The sequence below is a fragment of the Phoxinus phoxinus genome (assembly GCF_949152265.1).
Source record: "Phoxinus phoxinus genome assembly, chromosome: 6".
In the NCBI taxonomy this organism is placed as follows: domain Eukaryota; kingdom Metazoa; phylum Chordata; class Actinopteri; order Cypriniformes; family Leuciscidae; genus Phoxinus; species Phoxinus phoxinus.
Window position 1 is genome coordinate 16,368,282 of NC_136881.1, and position 22,037 is coordinate 16,390,318.

At 39.8% G+C, this 22,037-nt stretch overlaps 1 protein-coding gene across 7 annotated transcripts in view; it reads left to right on the forward strand.

The window, feature by feature from the left end:
• slit2 (slit homolog 2) overlaps positions 1-22,037 on the forward strand; it is an 81,270-nt gene that overhangs the window by 44,406 nt on the left and 14,827 nt on the right. The window contains exons 8-31 of one of the 7 annotated variants that reach the window (XM_079616708.1): positions 589-752; positions 1,116-1,248; positions 3,252-3,323; positions 3,414-3,485; positions 4,941-5,012; positions 8,165-8,308; positions 8,731-8,894; positions 9,316-9,339; positions 11,690-11,840; positions 12,785-12,859; positions 12,957-13,100; positions 13,335-13,478; positions 13,712-13,878; positions 14,124-14,259; positions 14,513-14,581; positions 15,683-15,754; positions 16,195-16,266; positions 16,398-16,469; positions 17,718-17,881; positions 18,268-18,392; positions 18,677-18,774; positions 20,012-20,151; positions 20,347-20,373; positions 20,710-20,803. In XM_079616708.1, coding sequence (XP_079472834.1) covers positions 589-752; positions 1,116-1,248; positions 3,252-3,323; positions 3,414-3,485; positions 4,941-5,012; positions 8,165-8,308; positions 8,731-8,894; positions 9,316-9,339; positions 11,690-11,840; positions 12,785-12,859; positions 12,957-13,100; positions 13,335-13,478; positions 13,712-13,878; positions 14,124-14,259; positions 14,513-14,581; positions 15,683-15,754; positions 16,195-16,266; positions 16,398-16,469; positions 17,718-17,881; positions 18,268-18,392; positions 18,677-18,774; positions 20,012-20,151; positions 20,347-20,373; positions 20,710-20,803 — 2,595 coding nt within the window. The remainder of the gene's footprint in view (positions 1-588; positions 753-1,115; positions 1,249-3,251; positions 3,324-3,413; positions 3,486-4,940; positions 5,013-8,164; positions 8,309-8,730; positions 8,895-9,315; positions 9,340-11,689; positions 11,841-12,784; positions 12,860-12,956; positions 13,101-13,334; positions 13,479-13,711; positions 13,879-14,123; positions 14,260-14,512; positions 14,582-15,682; positions 15,755-16,194; positions 16,267-16,397; positions 16,470-17,717; positions 17,882-18,267; positions 18,393-18,676; positions 18,775-20,011; positions 20,152-20,346; positions 20,374-20,709; positions 20,804-22,037) is intronic. The other 6 variants (XM_079616709.1, XM_079616711.1, XM_079616712.1 and 3 more) reach the window with 6 other exon arrangements.

Genomic DNA, 22,037 nt, shown 5'->3' on the forward strand with positions numbered 1-22,037 from the left:
AATTAATATAACATTAAAGCACTATACCTGGTGAAACTTGAAATGTTTGAAGTGCAGTGTTCTGCTGCGTTTCAGTGGAACAAAGTGATTTTCATCATTCTCTCTCGACGAAAATATTCAAAAGCCTTTTCAATGCCCATTGGGAAGAAAATAGTTCTGGAGAGAGATATAACAAGAGCATCCAATTTCAGTGCTTTCTCTAGCTCAGTTCATGAAGTCGGCTCTATGTCTCTGTGATGATTTCTGTCATGACAAAATCAACACATCCTCTACCGCCATCATGTCATGTTAAAAAAAAGATAATTGGCTTATTACATCAGGCTTGTACAGTCAGTTATAACTAAATATGGTTTGAGTTTGTTTGTAACATTAATCATGTAAAGGGAAGGACCCTTGAAGGTGCTGACCGCACAGAAACACCAGAGTTTGCGCGTTGTTTGCAAGTACAAGACTGTAATTAATTAACATGAAACTGTTTGATGCAAAGTCGATAACACTAACACACACTCTCTCACACACATGCACATCAGCTTAGACTGCCAGCGGACCCTCAAATGACTCTTTCTCTCACACTCTCCATCTCTCTAGTCGTCTGCACTCTAATAATCTGCTATGTGACTGCCATGTGGCCTGGCTCTCTGATTGGCTGAGACAGAGGCCCCGCCTTGGCCTCTACACACAGTGTATGGCCCCGCCCTCCCTGAGGGGCCACAACATTGCTGAGGTTCAGAAGAAAGAGTTTACGTGTACAGGTGAGTTTGTGTGTGTTTGTGCTGTTTTATTTGTGTGGCTTGTTGATAGGAGATAAGGGCTTGTGAGGATAAAGAGAACAAATACATGTATTTGCTGTTTTGTTTTGTCAAAGCTTTCATATTCTGTTTTCGGCTGTTCTCTTTCTTTGCTCATGCTTTCAAGACTTCAGTGAAGGCAAGTTATTTGTGCTGAAATCACAAAAAAAAAGCTTCTTTACATCAATTTGCATTTGGTTGCTATGCAGTCCACAACATTTTTGCTTGATAATTTTTTTCCTTATTTCATTCAACCTTCAAACTCAACCTTCCTTTGTGTAGCTCATACCTCTACATCCCCGTCATCTCTTTGTATTTGTGTTTTAGGGCCCCAGTCACACTCGTCCTGTAGTGTGCTGCAGTGTCCTGAGCTGTGCACCTGCAATAATAATATAGTGGACTGCCGGGCGAAGGGACTCACTGAAATACCTACCAACCTGCCAGAAACCATCACTGAAATGTGAGTGAGGAGCACACACACACACACACACACACACACACACACACACACACACACACACACACACACACACACACACACACACACACACACACACACACACACATACACACTTCGGTTCGCTATTTCTGTGGGGACTCTCCATTAACATAATGTATTTTATACTGTACAAACTGTATATTCTATCCCCTTACACTAATCCTAACCCTAAACCTACCCATCACAGAAACCTTTCTGCATTTTACATTATAAAAAAAACTAATTCTGTATGATATATAAGCTTGTGTACCCATGGGGACCTCAATTTAGGTCCCCACAGTGACTCGAGTCCCCATGAGTCTGTGTGCATTCGGGTTTAAGTCCCCACCAGGATAGAAAAACATGTACGCACGCACACAGATTATGTTCATATGTCTTTCTCAGTCTTCAGTTAGGTTGAGTGTAATGGTGGATTTGCCCCCTTTTTGACAGATGCAACTTCCACATTCCACACACACATACACAGTGAGGGTTGTATCTTTATCAAATATTTTAACTACGGAGGCCATGCTGAAGTCATGCACATTAATTCAGTGTGGAAATGGATTTATTTTATCAATGGAATCTCTTCTGAGGGCCAACGCTCTGCCAATGGGCTCTGGATTGAGACGCCACGTCTTTTTTAAACTGTTGTGCCTCTCACTGCCAGGGTCATTGTCTATCTTTTCTCTTCCCATCTCTCTCTGTCTGTCATCCCCTCTGAAAGCTGCTTGCAGGGTCTTGGCAGATGAGTCGGATTATCTCATTTGGCTTCGGTTGAATGAAATGTGTGTGTATGTGTATGTTCGTCCACCTATGCGGGGGCCTGATTTTCATGCTCTGTCAACTTTGGAGAGCTTATCTGATTTATGACATATTTACTGTCAAAGAGAAGAACAGATTTCTAGAGAGAGACAGCGAGAAGGAGAGATGTTATAAATAAGCATTGCATTAAGTTGAATGCTAGAGTACTGAATGAATAATATATTTATGATTCATAATTAATTATTGCAGCCTTGACTTGGCAGGTGGGAAAATTACAGCTGATGTTGATTTATATTTTATTGCACTAACATAATATCCATCTTTAATCACATTTTTTGCATTTAAAATTAGCTTAAGTGTGTAATTTTTACAATGCTAAAATGTTTTCTTTTCAGGTTTTTATTTTGATTCGTGTGTGCATGTGTCTTTGGTTAAAAGCCGTCTCAAGTAAAATGCAGCAGTTTTGGTTTACAGTTGTAGAAATACAATAGTTAGCCATCAGCCATATAATGAAAAATAACATATAAGTAAAAAAATAAAACAAAGGAAAGTGAGGAAAGTGTTTGAAATAAGTAATAAAGTAATTGCAAGATGTAAAGTTGCTATCATGTAAAATACAACAGCCTGTATATGACTGATATAGGATCCTAAACATGTTTTTCATAAGTATTGTTCTTTTAGGGTAGATGTGCTTTCTTTATAAATACTGGGTGCACTTTTCAGGCAATGTTAAAATGTCAGTGTGTTTATAATTCCATTTTCATGGAGCAGATATTTTGGATTTGTTCTTAGCAGACATGGGCACTGCCTCAAACTGGAACTACAGCAAACAGACACAGATGCTACACTGTGATTAAAGTCATCCCAGAGATATGGACATTAATCTTACATTTGTGCCTGCTGTCACGTTGATTTTCCTCATCTCTTTCTCTTGGTTCCCGTCTTATTGTATTAAATTTCTGTAATATAAAAACAGATTTTTACAAAAAAAAAACATTGTCCAAGATTACAAAAAAGCGTTGAAGCGTTCAAAATCTTCACATTTCTTTTTGGTTTTCTGGCCCAACATCACCTATCATTCTCATACTCTTCCAATAACTCCTCAATAGTGCTGTCAGTGCCCATCATTTTCCAGTTACCCTCACCTTTTTGCGATTTGAATTATTCCCTCTGCAATGTTCCTTCCATTTGTTGATCTGGTTTATTCTCTCTGTTCACAGTCGACTGGAGCAGAACTCCATCAAGATTATTCCGCCAGGAGCTTTCTCACCTTACAAACGGCTGCGGAGAATGTGAGTGTGTGTCCGTGAGAGAACACATACATACATACACAATCACACATTCCTCATCTATCTCTAATTTTCTTCTTCTTTTTTTTTTAGAGATTTAAGTAATAATCAAATAACTGAATTGGCTTCAGACTCCTTTCAAGGTCTCCGATCTTTGAATTCTCTGTGAGTATATATGTGTATACCGGTATATATGTGTGTGTGCGTGAGAAGAGAATGTAAGAGTTATATTAAGCTTCCATCATTCTTTCAATTATTGATGATCTGACTCATTCAAGCTTTTAGAGGACAGAGCAGATACATCCCTGCAGGGTCTGAGTCAACCCCAACCGCCATTCAAATATACAGGACACCTGTTATTTCAATAGATAACAACTTTTAAAGGGAACCTCAGTCATTTTTCTCTCTTTACATACGTACTTTCAATCCCACCTCATGAGAAAACAAGTCATTTACGAGATGGCGGTAAACAACATTGTTGAACTAAATTCTAAGACAAATGACATTAATAAAAAAAAATACTGCACCTTTAAAGAAGCTTTATACTGTATATGGCTATATAGCCTTATAATATGAAACACTAATGTAAGCCCTTTCTCTAATCTATTAAGTTATTTGTGTTGGCCTGATATTTTCAGTGTTCAAATGTGCATGTATTTTTTTTTAGGGGATGTGATGTATATGTCCTACTTGCTCGGTCTCTGTATTTTCTTTGGTTTACTTTACTGACCGGGTTCCAATGAGCCAGAACTTAGTGGGCGGAACAGTTCTCCCTCTCTCTCTCGTTCCCTTTGGACCGGCCTCTTAGGAACACCAGCCAGCCATTTAAAATCTGTCCTCCTAAAAAAATACAACTTCAAGCCAGAAGAGTGATCCAATGTGTAACATAAGCGAACACACACATGCAAGTCCTGATATGACATCACAGTAATGAAATACTTCAAATGCAGGCTCAGACAGAATTTGCAGAGTTTTTTTTTATATTTTTGATGAAATCTGTGGTATATTTCTCAAGAGAAATTGAGTGCGCTATACACACTCATTTGTAGCTGAAAGCATTATTAAATAAGGGAAATATTTAATGTGTAAACATACAAGAGCACAACTTTGTGCAACTCTGTGAATGACAGACGTTCCAAATCTGCAGAGCTTTCTGTGTGGGCCTGCACATATGTTGGATATCAGCAAATAGCCAAAGCCACAATGCCATTATTCATTCTGAAATAAAAATGCCAAGAATTCTTTAGCCCTGCATGGCTCTTACAGATTAGTCTTGAATTTCCCAGTATTCCTCACCCATTTTTACAACAACCTCAGCTTGCGCATGGTTATGGACCATTAAGACAAAGTAATGAATATGAGCTGTAATTGATATATTCATCATAAGAAGATTATTGTGCATGTTTTTTTATGATTTTACCTCATGAATCTGGGTCCACATGATTTCGTTTGTGTTTAAATATGATTCGTCACTGGTTACACTGGGTTGATTTGTGTTGGTACATCTTGTGCTCTGTTTAAGGAACAATTTCTGATGAATGGGTGTGTGTGTGTGGGTGGGTTATGAGCATCTTTAATCTTTGCTTTTATTTAATGTTCCCTTGTGTTTTTGCCTTTCAGGGTTTTATATGGGAATAAAATCACTGAACTTCCCAAAGGCGTTTTTGATGGACTATTCTCATTGCAGCTTCTGTGAGTAATGCACATTCTGTGAATTTATGCTTGAAAATGCCATGAAGGCAGGGCGTATGTGCGTGTACGTGCGTGCGTGTGTTTGTGTGTGTGCGTGCGCGTGCGTGTGTGTGTGTGTGTGTGTGTGTGTGCGTGCGCGTGTGTGTGTGTGTGTGTGTGTGTGTGTGTTCTGATGACCAGCCATTGGAAAATGGCCTAATAAACATGCCAAATAATATCTTAATTAAAATATTATAATGCGTGAGGGGAAATATCATTAGCTCAGTATAGAGTTGTCAAGATACCAACATTTAAGTTGTTGATACCAATTCCATGTTAACTTAAATAACACATATTAAATGCTAATAAACACATTACTTTATTCAAAATTGAAACATCCATCCATCCATCCATCTTCTTCCGCTTATCCGGGGCCGGGTCGCGGGGGCAGCAGTCTAAGCAGAGATGCCCAGACTTCCCTTTCCCTAGCCACTTCCTCTAGCTCTTCCGGGGGGACACCGAGGCGTTCCCAGGCCAGCCGAGAGACATAGTCTCTCCAGCGTGTCCTAGGTCTTCCCCGTGGTCTCCTCCCGGTGGGACGTGCCTGGAACACCTTCCAGGGAAGGCGTCCAGGAGGCATCCGGAACAGATGCCCGAGCCACCTCAGCTGACCCCTCTCGATGTGGAGGAGCAGCGGCTCTACTCTGAGCTCCTCCCGAGTGACCGAGCTCCTCACCCTATCTCTAAGGGATCGCCCAGCCACTCTGCGGAGAAAGCTCATTTCGGCCGCCTGTATCCGGGATCTTGTCCTTTCGGTCATGACCCAAAGCTCATGACCATAGGTGAGAGTAGGAACGTAGATTGACCGGTAAATCGAGAGCTTCGCCTTGCGGCTCAGCTCCTTCTTCACCACGACAGACCGGTACATCGACCGCATTACTGCTGAAGCTGCACCGATCCGTCTGTCAATCTCCCGTTCCATCCTTCCCTCACTCGTGAACAAGACCCCAAGATACTTGAACTCCTCCACTTGAGGCAGGAACTCTCCACCAACCTGAAGTAGGCAAGCCACCTTTTTCCGACTGAGGACCATGGCCTCGGATTTGGAGGTGCTGATTCTCATCCCAGCCGCTTCACACTCGGCTGCAAACCGTCCCAGTGCATGCTGAAGGTCCTGGTCTGATGGGGCCAACACGACAACATCATCTGCAAAGAGCAGAGACGAAATCGTGTTGTTCCCAAACCAGACACCCTCCGGCCCCTGGCTGCGCCTAGAAATTCTGTCCATAAAAATTATGAACAGAACCGGCGACAAAGGGCAGCCCTGCCGGAGTCCAACATGCACCGGGAAGAAGTCTGACTTACTGCCGGCAATGCGAACCAAGCTCCTGCTTCGATCGTACAGGGACCGGACAGCCCTTAGCAAAGGACCCCGGACCCCATACTCCCGGAGCACCCTCCACAGGCCGCCACGAGGGACACAGTCGAATGCCTTCTCCAAATCCACAAAGCACATGTGGATTGGTTGGGCAAACTCCCATGAACCCTCCAGCACCCTGTAGAGGGTATAGAGCTGGTCCAGTGTTCCACGGCCCGGACGAAAACCGCACTGTTCCTCCTGAATCCGAGGTTCTACTATCGGCCGTATTCTCCTCTCCAGTACCCTGGCATAGACTTTCCCGGGGAGGCTGAGAAGTGTGATCCCCCTGTAGTTGGAACACACCCTCCGGTCCCCCTTCTTAAAAAGAGGGACCACCACCCCGGTCTGCCATCCCAGAGGCACTGTCCCCGACTGCCACGCGATGCTGCAGAGGCGTGTCAGCCAAGACAGCCCCGCAACATCCAGAGACTTGAGGTACTCAGGGCGGATCTCATCCACCCCCGGTGCCTTGCCACCGAGGAGTTTTTTGACTACCCCGGTGACTTCAGCTTGGGTGATGGACGAGTCCACCTCTGAGACCTCAGCCTCTGCTTCCTCCATGGAAGACGTGACAGCAGGATTGAGGAGATCCTCGAAGTATTCCTTCCACCGTCCGACAACATCCCCAGTCGAGGTCAACAGCTGCCCACCTCCACTGTAAACAGCGTTGGTGGGGCACTGCTTCCCTCTCCCTCGCATTTAAAATTGAAACATTAATATAATATAAACCAATTTAAAACTATAAAACATAGTCTTCAAGAGTTTCTCAGTAAGTCAGCATTGCTTCAAGTAAACAGTCAATAATAAAGAAGGAAAAAGCTGAGATTGTTCTCTTTGTAATGGCAATATTGTAATTGAAATTAATATTAATGACATTCTAAAAAGTGGCAAGTCTATTAGGCGGCATTTCTACTAGATATTTTGACACAAAGCTTATACCTCACAAAATTATTCTATTTTGGTATCAACTTGGTTCTGAAGTTCTAGTGGCATCACTATAAGATCAATAGATATATTGGCTCAGTATAAAAACAAAATATGTTCACACCATAATATAAACAAACAAATGTCTGTGTGTGTTTCCACTGAGGATATGACTGTAAGCTTCACCCATTCGCCTGATGACAGACAGCACAACTGGACATACCTTCACACACATACCACACAGACACACACACACACACACACACACTTCCGCTGTGTGTGCGTATGGGTGTGAGGAGTATGTTTAGGAAATGCTTGCTAATCCAAGTATTTATAGGGGTTTAACAAGGCCATAAGCATTTGGTGCTACTACATAACCACACATGTGCTCAGACTATTTTGAAAGTGAATATAGATAGACTCTAGATAGATATTGCAGACTTTATTCTGAAATAACTTTCACAAAAAACTCAACTCACATTTGTGTATGCTCACAAATATAAAAGTTTTGTCCCAATAACTCAAGCACACAGACATTGTTATTGATTTGCAGGAGATGCAGAACATACAATCAGTTTATATGAGAGCCGCTTTGTAAAATAAAGCCTCTGTTTATTCACAACTTTGTTCTCCCACAAGGCACTGTAAATGAGTCTGGAAACCACAGGGACTTTTTTTTTTTTTAAGTCTCACTCATTTGTTTGTCTATAAATGTTAATCTATTTGTAAATGCCATTTGTAATATCTCAATTTAATACGCATGTATAGATTTTTCTGCTTGCCTGAGAGATTTGTGTAAAATGTCACATGCAAATGTTTATCCCAACAGATTGCTAAATGCGAACAAGATCAATTGTTTGCGTGTAGATTCTTTCCAAGACCTGCAGAATCTAAATCTTCTGTCGCTTTATGACAACAAACTCCAGACCATCGCGAAGGGAACCTTCTCTTCTCTCCGAGCCATCCAAACTCTGTGAGTAGCATTCTTTGAAAAATGAGTAAACATGATTGAAATTCTACTGTAATTAAGATTACAGGGAAAAAAAAGATAAGACAAAGTAAAAAATATGATTTTGCAAACATCTCGTTATAATGCCATATTACTTTTTATACTAATTTCACACAATGATAATATGTCTGTAAGCATGAAACTACATTGCTGCCTTTATATTGTCGGAAAGTAGGTCACTTGGATCATTATTTTTGAGGGAACCCTGGTATAGAATATTAGGGCCATGCATGATAAATTTCATACAGTCATATTTCAGGCTGATCAGTAGATTGGGAGTAAAAATGTGAATGTACTTTTTTGGTTAGTCAAGAAACTGCTCACGTTAACTATCATCGTCATTCACAAATTTCTTAATTTAAAATGTTTTTTTTGTTGTTTATCAGTCATCTGGCCCAGAACCCCTTCATGTGTGACTGCCATTTGAAGTGGTTAGCTGACTACCTGCAAGACAACCCGATTGAGACCAGCGGAGCTCGATGCACCAGTCCCCGCCGCCTTGCTAACAAACGCATCGGCCAGATCAAGAGCAAAAAGTTCCGCTGTTCAGGTACATACACACATGCACATTGGTATTTGCACATATGTGTAATTATCGGTCGTTTGCCAGACTTGCTCACACACGCTAAATCGATTGATCCTGCTCTTCCTGTCTGCTCCCAACAGTGGACTTCGGTGTCAGTGAGAATGTGTGTTGTTAATGGTGAAAACATCTTAGTCAGCTTTCACTTATATAGACATATACGCAGTTCCAAGGGTCTCAGCATGAGTTATCTTCCCCTGTCTAAGCAGATTATGAATCAGAATGCAAATGTGTGCGTGTGTGGGTTATTAGTTTACTGTCTGTCAGTTGAGTATTGATCGCTTTGGGGTTATAAATGAGCAGGATTTCTTGATCAATATTCATATTCATTTATTGATCTACACACACAGCCCTCCTCTCAGTTCTCTGTATATCTTTCTTTGTATAGCTAAAGAGCAATACTTTATACCAGGTATGTTCAACTGCTAAACTTTTTTTTCTGTGTGTGTACTACATAAAAAGCCTTTGGACACTAATGCACGCAAATCACACACACACATTTAAAATTTAGAGTGAAAAAAACCTTTTGTGCACCAAATTTACCTGAGATTTTTGCTGTGGAAGAGCTGCTTACAATGTGTATTCTTGTGTAGCACATGGTCAATGACATGTGTTTTTGTCAGAATCTAATAATTATTTACTCTCTAATTTATATTTAAAAAAAAACATTAAAAATGACATTCATACACACAATGACTAGAATATAACTATTCTATTATAAACCTGTTTTATTTTGTTGATTAAAATAAATGTTGTTGGTTTGAAAATTCATTCTGTATGTCAGGGTATAGATAAAACTGTCCTGATATTATAAATGTCTTTTAAAATAATGAAATTCTTGAACTGAAAACCTTAATTAGTTTAGTATTTATCTTATATGTTATGTCTTACATATACACTACCATTCAAATGTTTGGGGTCGGTAAGATTTTTTTAAAGTCTTTGCAAGAAGTTTCATATGCTCACCATAATTTATTTTTTATTTTATATAGTTTATAATGTAATTTATTCCTTAAATTTTCAGCAGCCATTACTCCAGTCTTCAGTGTCACATGATGCTTCTGAAATTATTTTAATATGCGGATTTGGAGTTTAATATATATTTATTAAGATTAGAAATATATCTATTATTATAAATTATTGTAAATAAATTATTTTAATATGCGGATTTGGTGCTTAAGATATATTTCTTAAGATTAGAAATGTATCAATGTTGAAAACAGTTGTGCTACTAATATTTTTGTGGAAACTGTGATACATTCAAGATTCTTTGATGAATAGGAGGCTCAAAAAATTGCATTTATATGAAATATAATATAATATATAATTATATACTTTCTTTAAAAAAAAAAAAGTACTGAACCCAAACGTTTAATCCCTCTCTCTTTTTGAATGTTGTGTACACATGTATTCAGGGTGTGTATGACATGACATTTTTAGAGTAATTAAATTCAAGCTATTCTTAAAAATTATATAAAGTTGTTTAAAACCAAAAACCAACATGAATACAATGAGTTTATTTCTAAGAACTTGGCACTTGTGTATTCAACTAAATGACTAATACTTAGTGGCTTTTACAGTAATTTGTTAGATGAGCTAACAAACAAACAAACAAATGGCGCTTCAGTCTAATGTTCATTTGTTTTCACCAGCCTGATCAGTGTCACTGTTGCTGTGCGCATGCTCACAAATTGCACACGGTGGCATGGATCTAAAAACACAGGGTTTTCCAGCATTCGTCAGTGTGTGTTTGTGTATTACATATTCTCTCTCTTCCTTTCTCGCACACACACTCAGGGATTCATCATATCAATAAGTGTAAGTAACTGACACAAAACCAGTAAGACGTCACCCAAAAAGCCCCTCCCCCTCAACCTCAACCCCAGCCAATCACAGACCAGGAACCCAAATATATGTGAAAATGTGCTCACAGGTTTATTGAGCACACGGTGTGAATTGAATGTGTCTGTGTGTGCGTTTGACTGTGCGTATAACCACTGGTTCATGTGTCAATTTACTGTACAAAAGCTGCAATGTTCCTGCCACACTCTTCTGTTTCTTTTTACATCTCCCCACCTGGAATATCTCCTCTTTCTGTTCTCTTTCCATCATTCCTATTAGTTTATCCCAGCTAAACAAAGTAGTACCTCATTCTTTATCTCTCGACCCTTTGTTTCTTTCTCTCTCTTTCTCTCTCTGTGTGTCTTGTGGAGGAAATTCAGCGGGGTTTTCCTTTGTGCTTGATCTAACCATGTGGTTGCAGACTCGGACTAATACATGGTTCTGTCAAGCACCATGGAAGGTCTTGCAGCATCTACAGCATGGCAAGCAACAAGAGACTACCTTTGTGTGTGTGTGTGTGCGTGCGTGCGTGTGTGTGTGTGTTTTTGTCATTGGAAGTGCTGTTAAGAATGTGTGTATTGTCCCCCTTATAAGTGTGTGTGTGTGTGTGTGTATGCAAAACACTCCAAAGTCATGGCTACTATGTCAGCATGACTTTATGTGTTGTTAAGAGTGATAATACCGATAGCATGTTGCCATGGTGATAACTGAGTTTCCTCTTGTCTAGCACAATTAACATTTAATGTCCTCCCTACCGGTGATCCTTTACTTTTACCACTCTACCTTTCCACCCAAACTTCTTTAATCTTACTTATCTTCTTCTCTCGTTCTATCTGTCCTCTCCTCTCATACACTCTTTTTTGGTGATTGTGTGGTGTGTAATGGTGTGTGTGTTTGTGTGTGTATGGTTATGTATATAGGCGTGGAAGACTACCGATCGAAACTAGGTGGGGATTGCTTCGCTGACCTGGCCTGCCCAGAGAAATGTCGCTGTGAAGGAACCACAGTGGACTGCTCTGGACAAAAGCTCACCAAGATCCCTGACCACATACCTCAATATACAGCAGAACTGTGAGTGTCTCTCTCTCATTGTAAAGGTTCATCCAAAAATGAAAATGATATCATCACTGGCTCATGTGTGAAGCACGTACTGGAGAGCTTGAAATCTTTCAGGTTTTATTAAACATAATCATTTGTGTTTCAAAGATGAATGAAAGTCTTGTAGGTTTGGAACAAAATGGTGAGTAATTGATGGCATCATTTTCTTTTTTGGGTGAACTAAAACTAAAACTCTCCTGATACTAGAGTAACAACTAGAATAGTAAAATAAAGCATATTTCATTACCTTTTGGAGCTTGGAAGGGTTCAGTTTGAGCAGATGTTTTATACCACCATCACTGTCCTCGTCAGAGCTCATTTCCCAGTACATTCAGCATGATCTGGCTCACGATCTCAAACATATTCTCCAAAACTATAATTTTCAACATCTTCAAAATCAATATTTTAATTGCTGACAGCTTCTTTGTTCAGTACTTGCTCTTCAGTAAATCGCTGAGGCATTTCAAGTTTTGCTGAATATACTTCCTATTCTTTTGTTTTCTGCCTGCAGTAACTATGAGTGAAACGTCACTACATCATTGTGTATCAGACATTGCCACCTTGTGGAATAAATGTAAATTGCACTTTTTCAGTCATCAAAAATTCCATTATTGTTGTGCAGAAAAAATATATACGTACACTGTTACACATCTTGGGTCATTAGCGACCCTATTCAATATTTACAAAAAAAATAAGGGGAAAATGGGCTTTAAAAAAATTTATATATATATATAATTTTTTTCTTGTTATATTGTTTATAATTAATTGATTGAGGAATACTAAAGAATGTTGATGTCTAACTTTAAAAAAGGAATGAGCAGGAGGGTAGTGAATGACGTCCCGGGTCACTAAAGACCTGAGGTATGTGTTTACGGTTTAATTCATTTAGTTGTGTCTTTGATTTGTTTTCCACGCAGCCGCTTGAACAATAATGAATTTACAGTGCTGGAGGCTACAGGAATCTTTAAGAAGCTTCCTCAACTGCGCAAAATGTAAGTCTCTCTCCGTCTTTGTTATCTGTCATTATACAGTATAAATGACCTTCATTAGAGTACTTTAATTACCATGGAAACTTGCTTTGTTTTACAGAAACCTTAGTAACAATAAGATCACAGATATTGAGGAGGGCACATTTGAGGGGGCCAGTGGAGTGAACGAGCTCATTCTGACCAGCAACCGCTTAGAGGGCGTCCACTACAGCATGCTGAAAGGCCTCGGCGGTCTCCGCACATTGTGAGTATTCACACTCCAATGAACAAGCACGTTCATATCAACTCCTTACTGAATCATAAATATGAATCATTCTTCTGAGGAACATTGCAAAATGTCATTGTAGTGAATGCAGATACTGTCAAATAATGTGTAGGTATGATTATATTCTCAGGTGTGGGCACGTTGGTTTGTGTGTTCCCAACCAAATATCATCTGGTTGTTTTAAATGATTGTGTGTGTGTTTGTCATGTGCAGGATGTTGAGGAGTAACAAGATAAGCTGTGTCAATAACGGTAGTTTTACTGGTCTGAGCTCGGTGAGGCTGCTCTCCCTCTATGATAACCTGATCACCTCCATGTCCCCGGGAGCCTTTGACACACTGCATTCCCTCTCCACACTGTGAGTATCGACCTACAGTAACAACAACGTGTTTTTTTTATTCCAGTGCTGTTTAAAATGTAATAATGATAAAAAGATTCTGTTAAGAACTTAAAAGGTAAAAAAAACCCTCCCTTTTTGAAGCTTTATTTTCAAGAGTGTAGGCAGATCATTAGGTTTTGGAAAACACCATTTGTTTGTAGAATGATTTGCTAAATATTTGCTACATCATTTTTCTTTATACAATCCCACAGGAACTTGCTGGCCAATCCATTTAACTGTAACTGTCATCTGGCCTGGTTGGGTGAATGGCTCCGTAAGAAACGGATTGTCACGGGAAACCCCCGCTGTCAGAGCCCCTACTTTCTTCAGGAGATCCCTATTCAAGATGTAGCCGTACAAGACTTTGCCTGCGAAGAGGGTACGGCTATGAGCGTGTGTGGGGGTGTAAAAAGATCTTGTTTCAAACTCTTAATAGGGATTTGATAAGATCAGTTTTGTTAACTTGAGCATAGCTCAGTGTTATCTTTCTTTTACACAAACAAGCTTACAATAACAATCACCCTGGCAAATCTTCACATCGACAAGCTCATTTCAAGTTGAATTATTCTTTACTTCTGAAATGAGAACATTAAGATGATGTTTCATTTTCTCGTTGTGTGTCAGCAGGTAATGATGAAAATAGCTGTTCACCCCTGGCTCGCTGTCCTGCCGAGTGTTCGTGTTTGGATACGGTGGTGCGCTGCAGTAATAAAGGACTGAAGGTTTTACCCAAGGGCATTCCTAAAGACGTTACAGAACTGTGAGTGTACGCAAGCACACTATGGGCTCAAACCTCACAGCAATTTCAGAATAAATGGCCATTTTCAAAAATCCCCTTATCTGATCCAGGCACACCTTTTTATGAACCCAGCTGCCTCCAAAAACACATACTTGATGTCTGAAACAATACACGGCTGCTGCATATACGTCTTTGAAGTTTCTCCCATTACACTGTTGCTAATGTGCTATTTCCTCTGTGTTTGAGTAATAACTTGTTTGTCTTTTTCTGATAGCTATCTCGATGGCAACCAGTTCACGCAAGTCCCTCTGGAACTATCCAATTATAAACACCTCACTCTCATGTAGGTACAGCCCTCTCTGGTGTCACCCAATCACAAATAGTTTACTGTTATCAGAGTCCTGCCCCTTTTAAACGCTTTTAAATGGACAGAGTTAGCTTGTACATATGGTGTTTGATCCTTTTTCTCATCCTGCCAATGCCAGAAAATCCAAATGTTTTTAGCTGTATTTTGAGGGGATTTTTGTGTGTGTGGCTTTTGCTCTTATTTCCTGCACTATGAGAGTGATCCTCAATATCCCAACTTCACCAAACATAACAAATGAATTAAGCACTATTGAACAACCATCATTATACACACACACATATGCAAACCCAACAATTAAATATGACTGCGAGTTAAGTATGAGTGATTGCTAATTTCTTTAAAAAAAAATTGTGTGTGAAGTTATTTTATGCACATAAAAAAGATCAGAGACTTTGAAATATTGTTTTAAATAATTTATAAGACTGAAAATGTTTTTTGCAGGTTTATTATTTTTTTAACATATTGTAATTTTTTCACGAATGCAAATCAGATTGGCTCATAAATCACACCCGAACAGAAAAGTCAATTCGAGTGAAGCGATGCATCAAGGCTGTTGAATGCTTCTGTATATTGTATTATGACTTTAAGCCTAACGCATAACTATTGTACATGCTTTGTGTTCGCTGTTGGCAGTTTTAAAGGTCACTGCATTGATAAGTTCAGCCGTCTTTAGTGTCCTAACATGGAAGTTTATGTGTGCATTGTCTTTTGCCATGCATTAACTATGTAATGTAAAGTGAAATATGTAATTCTTTGGGTCAATTTTGAAATATTTCATCCCTGCGTTGCAGTAAATGCAAAAATATTTCGCCCTGGTTGTAGTAAAACTGCATTCAGCTCTGGTCAGTTTGGCTTTGATGGAGTTACTGTAGTGCAGTATAAAAATGTGAAAACAGCTCATCTTAAATATAAATAATCTTTTTCCTTTTTAATGCTGTGTGCAACATTTTGTTATTGGTATGTACCGTAAATGTTGGCTTTAAGTGTCCGATTTTCTCGTGGCTCATAACACTCTGCCTTTGTTTGTGTGTGTGTTTGTGTGTGCGTGCGTATGTATGTATGTGTGTTTTCTTGCAGTGATATGAGTAATAACCAGATCAGCACATTGTCCAACCACAGCTTCAGTAACATGTCCGAGCTTCTCACCCTGTGAGTGTCAACATGATTTATGGCTTCGGTTTGTGTGTCTGTGTGTTTTTTGTGTGCAAACTCTAGTGTGGTTGTGTATGTTTTTAGCTGTGCGTTGTGCGTGTGTGATTTTCACGTGTGAATTTTATAGTTCTTGAAATTATTTGTGCACTTAAGTGTATATGCTGTGGTAGTCCTGGCTCATTCAAAAAGCTGGGATTTGATTTAAATTTAGACGCATGAATGAGTAATTGTTTGCCATAGAATTTTTGTCAAATTTTCTTAACTTATTAAAGATAATTTAATTATCTTATTATCTTTATTTCAGTCATTTATTTCGTAAGTTGCAAAATCCACTTGGCTTTATTTATTTTTTTATTTTTTTGAGTTTGTATGGCCTGACGCGTCTGTGTAAATATATGTTTTTTGCAAGTATTGTAATATTTTTTGTTTTATCCCAGAATTTTGAGCTACAACAGACTGAGGTGTATTCCTGTAAGAGCTTTCGACGGCCTCAAATCTCTGCGCCTGTTGTGAGTACCTTATTGGTTTGTGTGTGTGTGTGTGTGTGTGTGTGCGTGCGTGTGTGTGTGTGTGCTATCAGACTTTGATTTATATGTTTTGGACTCTCTTGGATGGCTTCATTTCTCTATTCTCTCTGCAGGTCTCTTCATGGTAATGATATTGCTGTGATCCCAGATGGAGCTTTCAAAGATCTGTCCTCGCTCTCCCACCTGTAAGTACCTCAGAATGAACACACACATACACACACACAAAGCACTTATGAGTGCACCAAATAGGTTTTGACAGCTGGATGTACTTTGGTTCTTTCTTTACTCTCACACAGACACTGAAACACTTTCTTTGTCTGAACTTGGGGCTCTGCAGCCACATATTGGTTGATTTCTTGGTCTCCCACGATGACCTTTTTTTATAATTCTCATGGATCAATTTCAAAAGTGTAATTATGACTGACAGCCGAGTAGAACAAATCTACACATTACCTTACACAGGCCACTGTCAAGCAGCCAATATCATAATATTGTTATATGGTTATATCAAAATACTATTTATTAAAACCAAATCACATGAAAGTCACATCAAGTGTGTGTTTTTTTTATAGTTTTTTTTACATTGCTTCAAAAATAGCAATTGTAATAATATATCTACAAGCATATTTAGCATATTGTGTCAATTTAACCTAGCTGTGAGGCCTCTAAAAACAGCTTGATCACTCAGAGATCATTTTGTGTGTCATGAAATAACCAAAAGTAGAGATGTTCAGGTGCGTGTGTTGTAAACTCCATAATTAGTCTATTAATTTCCACATGTTTTACACATTAAGTGCCAGATTTACTAAACAGGGCAAATTAGTGCGCGAACACAATTCCAAAACAGCGCCGATGGGACTGGAAAGTTCTGCGTGTGATCTACTGACGACACGCAAATTAAATTAAATGGATAATTTCCATAAAGACCAACTACCAAGAGCAGCGCAAATTAGTGTCTGATTTAAGACATGCTTTGTAAATAATGTAAATCACCTTGCGTGATTCATTTAAATACTCTCCTCCCATATATTTTACGTCTGAAAGGGAAACTCCTACAAATGCATATGCAATAAGGTCAGCCGCAAAAATAACGCCTTTTCAGTGATACTTTTTTTGCCTAGTAAATCGCTGGCGCAAGCTGTTAGTAAATCTGGCCCTTAGGCTTATGAATGTGCATTATTGTAATTACAGCCAATCAGAGCAGCATGAAGGAACTACCCGCCATCAAACTCATGCTCTATTAAAACTTGATGATCTGTAGAGTGACAGCTCCCTATGAAACTTTATCTACTAATGTCACTGTTGTAAGGTTGAAAAACTTTAGAAAAATTAGTGAATATACACTATTTCATATCATGTTTGATGTCGGATTATTTTATCAACCAAATGTTTGGAGAAGGTTTGTAATATATTCTTGTGTGTGTTTTCTGCAGGGCTCTGGGAGCAAACCCTCTGTACTGTGATTGTCACATGCAGTGGCTCTCTGACTGGGTAAAGAGCGGCTACAAGGAGCCTGGAATCGCACGCTGTACCGGTCCTGGAGAGATGACCGACAAACTACTGCTGACTACACCCTCTAAGAAATTCACGTGCACAGGTAAACCCACTCGTGCACTTTCGGAGACACTCATCCTGTCACGGAGAGGGCATTAGTACTAACTCTAGTTTACATGCTCAGATGTTAATATTGTTAGTAATGTGATTTGATTGGTACATTTTTAGAGGTGCTGGGGACTTGTGGTTTTCTGGTGCCAGGTAAGGAGCCAATCAGAGCTCAGTGTGAGCTCTTAAACCCCAGCCCCCTCTATCTACCACCCAAACCTTTCCTCAGGTTTAAAGTGACCCTTGACCTGTTTTAGTTTTGTGACGCTTTACCTGCTCAATCCTATCTGTGTTTGTAATGTCTGTGGTGGTATATTTGTTATATATTAGTTTGTTTATAACATCCTGTGTAATTTCTTTTTCTCTCTGTATTTTACATAGGTCCAGTGGATGTGAACATTTTGGCTAAATGTAACCCTTGTTTATCCAATCCATGCAAGAATGATGGAACCTGCAGTAACCATCCCGTTGATTTTTACAGATGCACCTGTCCTTATGGTTTTAAGGTACATACTCACTTAAACACAAACAAGAATATCTCATTAGTGTTCTTGCCTAGGTATTAAACTTCGTACACACAACTGCCTTTGTGCTACAATGGTACAAGACGAGATTTTGTGGTTTGTTTGAGAAATTACATTTCTAAGACAGACAATTACATTTCTAAAACAACTCTTCCCTACTTTATTATATGATAACCTTACATTGAAGGAGGGCTTGGAGTCATATAGGGAGTTTACATTACATTTACATAGCGTTTGTATGTAATGCAACATGCATGTTCATATAGGGTCAAGACTGCGAGGAACCAATTCATGCGTGCATCAGTAACCCCTGTCAGAATGGAGGCACCTGTCATCTAAAGGATGGAGAGGAAAACACTCACTGGTGAGACCGACCTTCATCATCATCATCATGAAAATGCTTGAGAACTGTTTGAGATTACAACTGATATGTGTATGAGGCCGGTAAAGAGATTCTTTATTGTATTCGGGCCCTGTTGAATGTGGCTTTCATTTGGTACATTAAGTAAATGATCAGATGTGTGCGCGTGTGTGTGTGTGTGTGTGTGTGTGTGTGCGTGCGTGTGTGTGTGTGTGTGTGTGTGTGTGTGTCTGTGTGTGTGTGTGTGTGTGTGTGTGTGTCCCTGCTGCTCCAGTAATGAATATACTTTATGGACAGAGTGTGTCTAATCTGTCTTAATCAGACTGAAGTGTCTGAAACTGATCTGAGCTCACTCATGCACTTAATCATCCAATAAAGGGCCGTTCTGTGAACACACACAGCAGAGACGTGTGTGTGTGTGTGTGTGTGTGTGTGTGTGTGTGTGTGTGTGTGGTGAGTCACACACTGATCAATGCTAATAAATCCTTTGTATTGGTGAATAAGAAGAGTTTAATTTGAGAACTTCTGCTTTACATTTTGATTAGCTAATGTAATGTAATACACCCACAGACACACACGCACGCTGCATAAAATACTTTCTTCTATCCCAGTTTAATGAGACAACCATAAGTAAGCCATTCATAAGTCAATTTCCCAAAGAGCGAAAACACTGCTGCTATAGTGCTTTCAAATATTCAGTCAATTTTGGCTTCAAACAATGGCATGAACTTGGAACCTGATAATGTATATGAATAACAGTTCAATGTATTCTCCTCAGTGCGAAGCATCATAAATCATAAATGTAAGATTTATCCCGTTTCATCAGTGGTTTTCACTATGGCAAGGATCACTCTTTCTTATCTGAATTCAAACCAGCTTAATTGAATGAGGCACTGTATAATGTTTATAGTGTGAGCTTAAATATTACACTCATCCTGTTTGTGCTTTGGGCATTAATGATACCTTAAATTGTGCATCTTGTTGAAGAGAGATTATTTCATTTCTAAGCACCCATTCTTAACATTTTGGGAAGAAATAGTGGAATTTTTTTTAATGGAGGGACCCAAACCATGCAGTATGTAGGAACCACATAATATATAGAACAATAGACTGTAAGATAAATGTAGTAGTACAGAAACAAACAAATATAGAATATCAGTACTGTTCATAGAGTTTGAGTGAATTAAAGGTTTCAAAAGTATTAAAAAGTCTTACGCAGTTGTTATGTGTGTATGTTCAGGTGTGGGTGTCTAGATGGATTTGAGGGCGACGAATGTGAGATAAATATCGATGACTGTGAAGATAATGACTGTGAGAATAACTCCACGTGTGTGGATGGTATCAACAACTACACCTGTCACTGCTCACCTGAATACACAGGTAACTTACACACATACACACACGCACAGTCACACGCAAAATGCTCGGTGTTCTCTGTGCTTTATCTGTTTAACTATAACACATCTAACATGCACATGTGCTGCTTGAGCTAACATGCTAACATGTCAAACACGTCCTCTGTATTTCTTTGTTTTCCTGTCTTTCTCTCGCTACTTGTTTCTCTTTTTCTACTAGCTGCTAATAATAATGAGGTGGAGAAAGGTTAGTTTACTCTCTTTCACTTCATCCTCCCATTGTCTGTCTCTTTCCTTTGCTGTTTCTGGCTAGTGCGTCCTCTGTGCTTGCTGAAGTGTGAAATTCACACTCACACACACATTTTTTCCTTGCTGATACACTGTCAATAGAGGTGTATTGTATCGTTGTTCTTCAGAGTATTGGTATTTTGTCATCTTCTACACTGAGACTACACTGGACACGCAAACACAGTCCTACTGGTTTAATGGGATGTGACATGTTTTCTTACTGTAAACACTTCTATGATTATTCATACTCTTCCCACTCTTTCTGACTGTTCATAATGAGTATGTGTGTGTGCAGGGGAGCTGTGTGAAGATAAGCTGGATTTCTGCGCTTCAGAGCTGAACCTGTGTCAGCACGACTCCAAATGTATTCTGACCGCTAAGGGCTTCATGTAAGTCACTAAATTCCACACTATGTGTTAGACTCAGCCTCAAACAATAAATCCACATACTTGATCATTTGAAACACACTGGCAAAAACAGATTCACAAGTTATTATCAGTCCATTTGAAAAAAACGTGTTTAAAATATACTGGGCCACTTTTGAGGACGAATTTGCCACTAGGTTTGGCAAAACATGATACGTTTACAGCATCAAATCTTTTAAAGAACTTCTGAGTTTTGAATTTCATTTTCAAGGCCCTTAATAGGCAATAAACTATCCACAAGCAGAAATGTGTATTCCACTTAGTTTTTTATTTTTTTCATATGTATATACTACTTGTGAAAGATTTGGAATAATAACGATTCTCTTACGTAGAGTTCTCTCGTACTGCGTCGAAGAACGCTACGGAAAGATATTTCTTTGTCGAGATTGAAGCCTAAAATTAATCCTTAATTTTGTAATAATGTAAAACGCTTTTCTGAAGCATACAACCTAGGCGGAGCAATACAGCTCACCCATTGGCTGCTCTGCCAGAAAAGCACAGCCTATGCGAGGCCAGGACGCTGACCAATGAGGGCGCTTCGCGCCCTTCTGCGTCACCTCCCGCCCAAACAGGCGTGGCCTAGGCCTATAAATACGAGCATAGCTGTCTAACACGCCGATTTTCTTAAATTCACGAAGCTGCACGCATCGTTGGATTGGATTCGAGCCGCCACAGCCGTTTGGAACAAGCACCTCAGCAGGACGCGCCTCTTACCTGAAGCCGCTGGTCATCGCCGCCTTCAGCCGCCGTTCCCTGCTGCGCTTCTCCGGCGTGGAATATCCTTTACATTATGTGTGTGTGTTTTGTGTGTGTGTTCGCCGTCGCGTCACACAGTTTTTCCACACTAAAAGAGCCGAGCGTCTTTTTCAAGATGTCTCGCACCTCCTGTGGCTCGTGTAGAGCCCCGCTCAGCGACGGGGACCACGTGCTTGTGTTTCCTGCCTGTGAGTATCACGCAGCTTCAGCTCTCGTCGATGGCGGCTGCCATCACTGTGATTTGATGCCTACGGTGACTCTGCGGACTCGCCTGGCGTTCATTTACTGAAGCTGCACCCTTTTCCGCCCGCTGTAGTGCCGCGCCGTGAAAAGCGCCGTGCTCAGCGGAGCCCGGAACCTCCCTTCACCACGAGATGCTCGCCGCTGCTGCCGCTAGCTTCTCCGCCCGCTTCGCTCGACTCTCTGACCGACGGACAAGGGC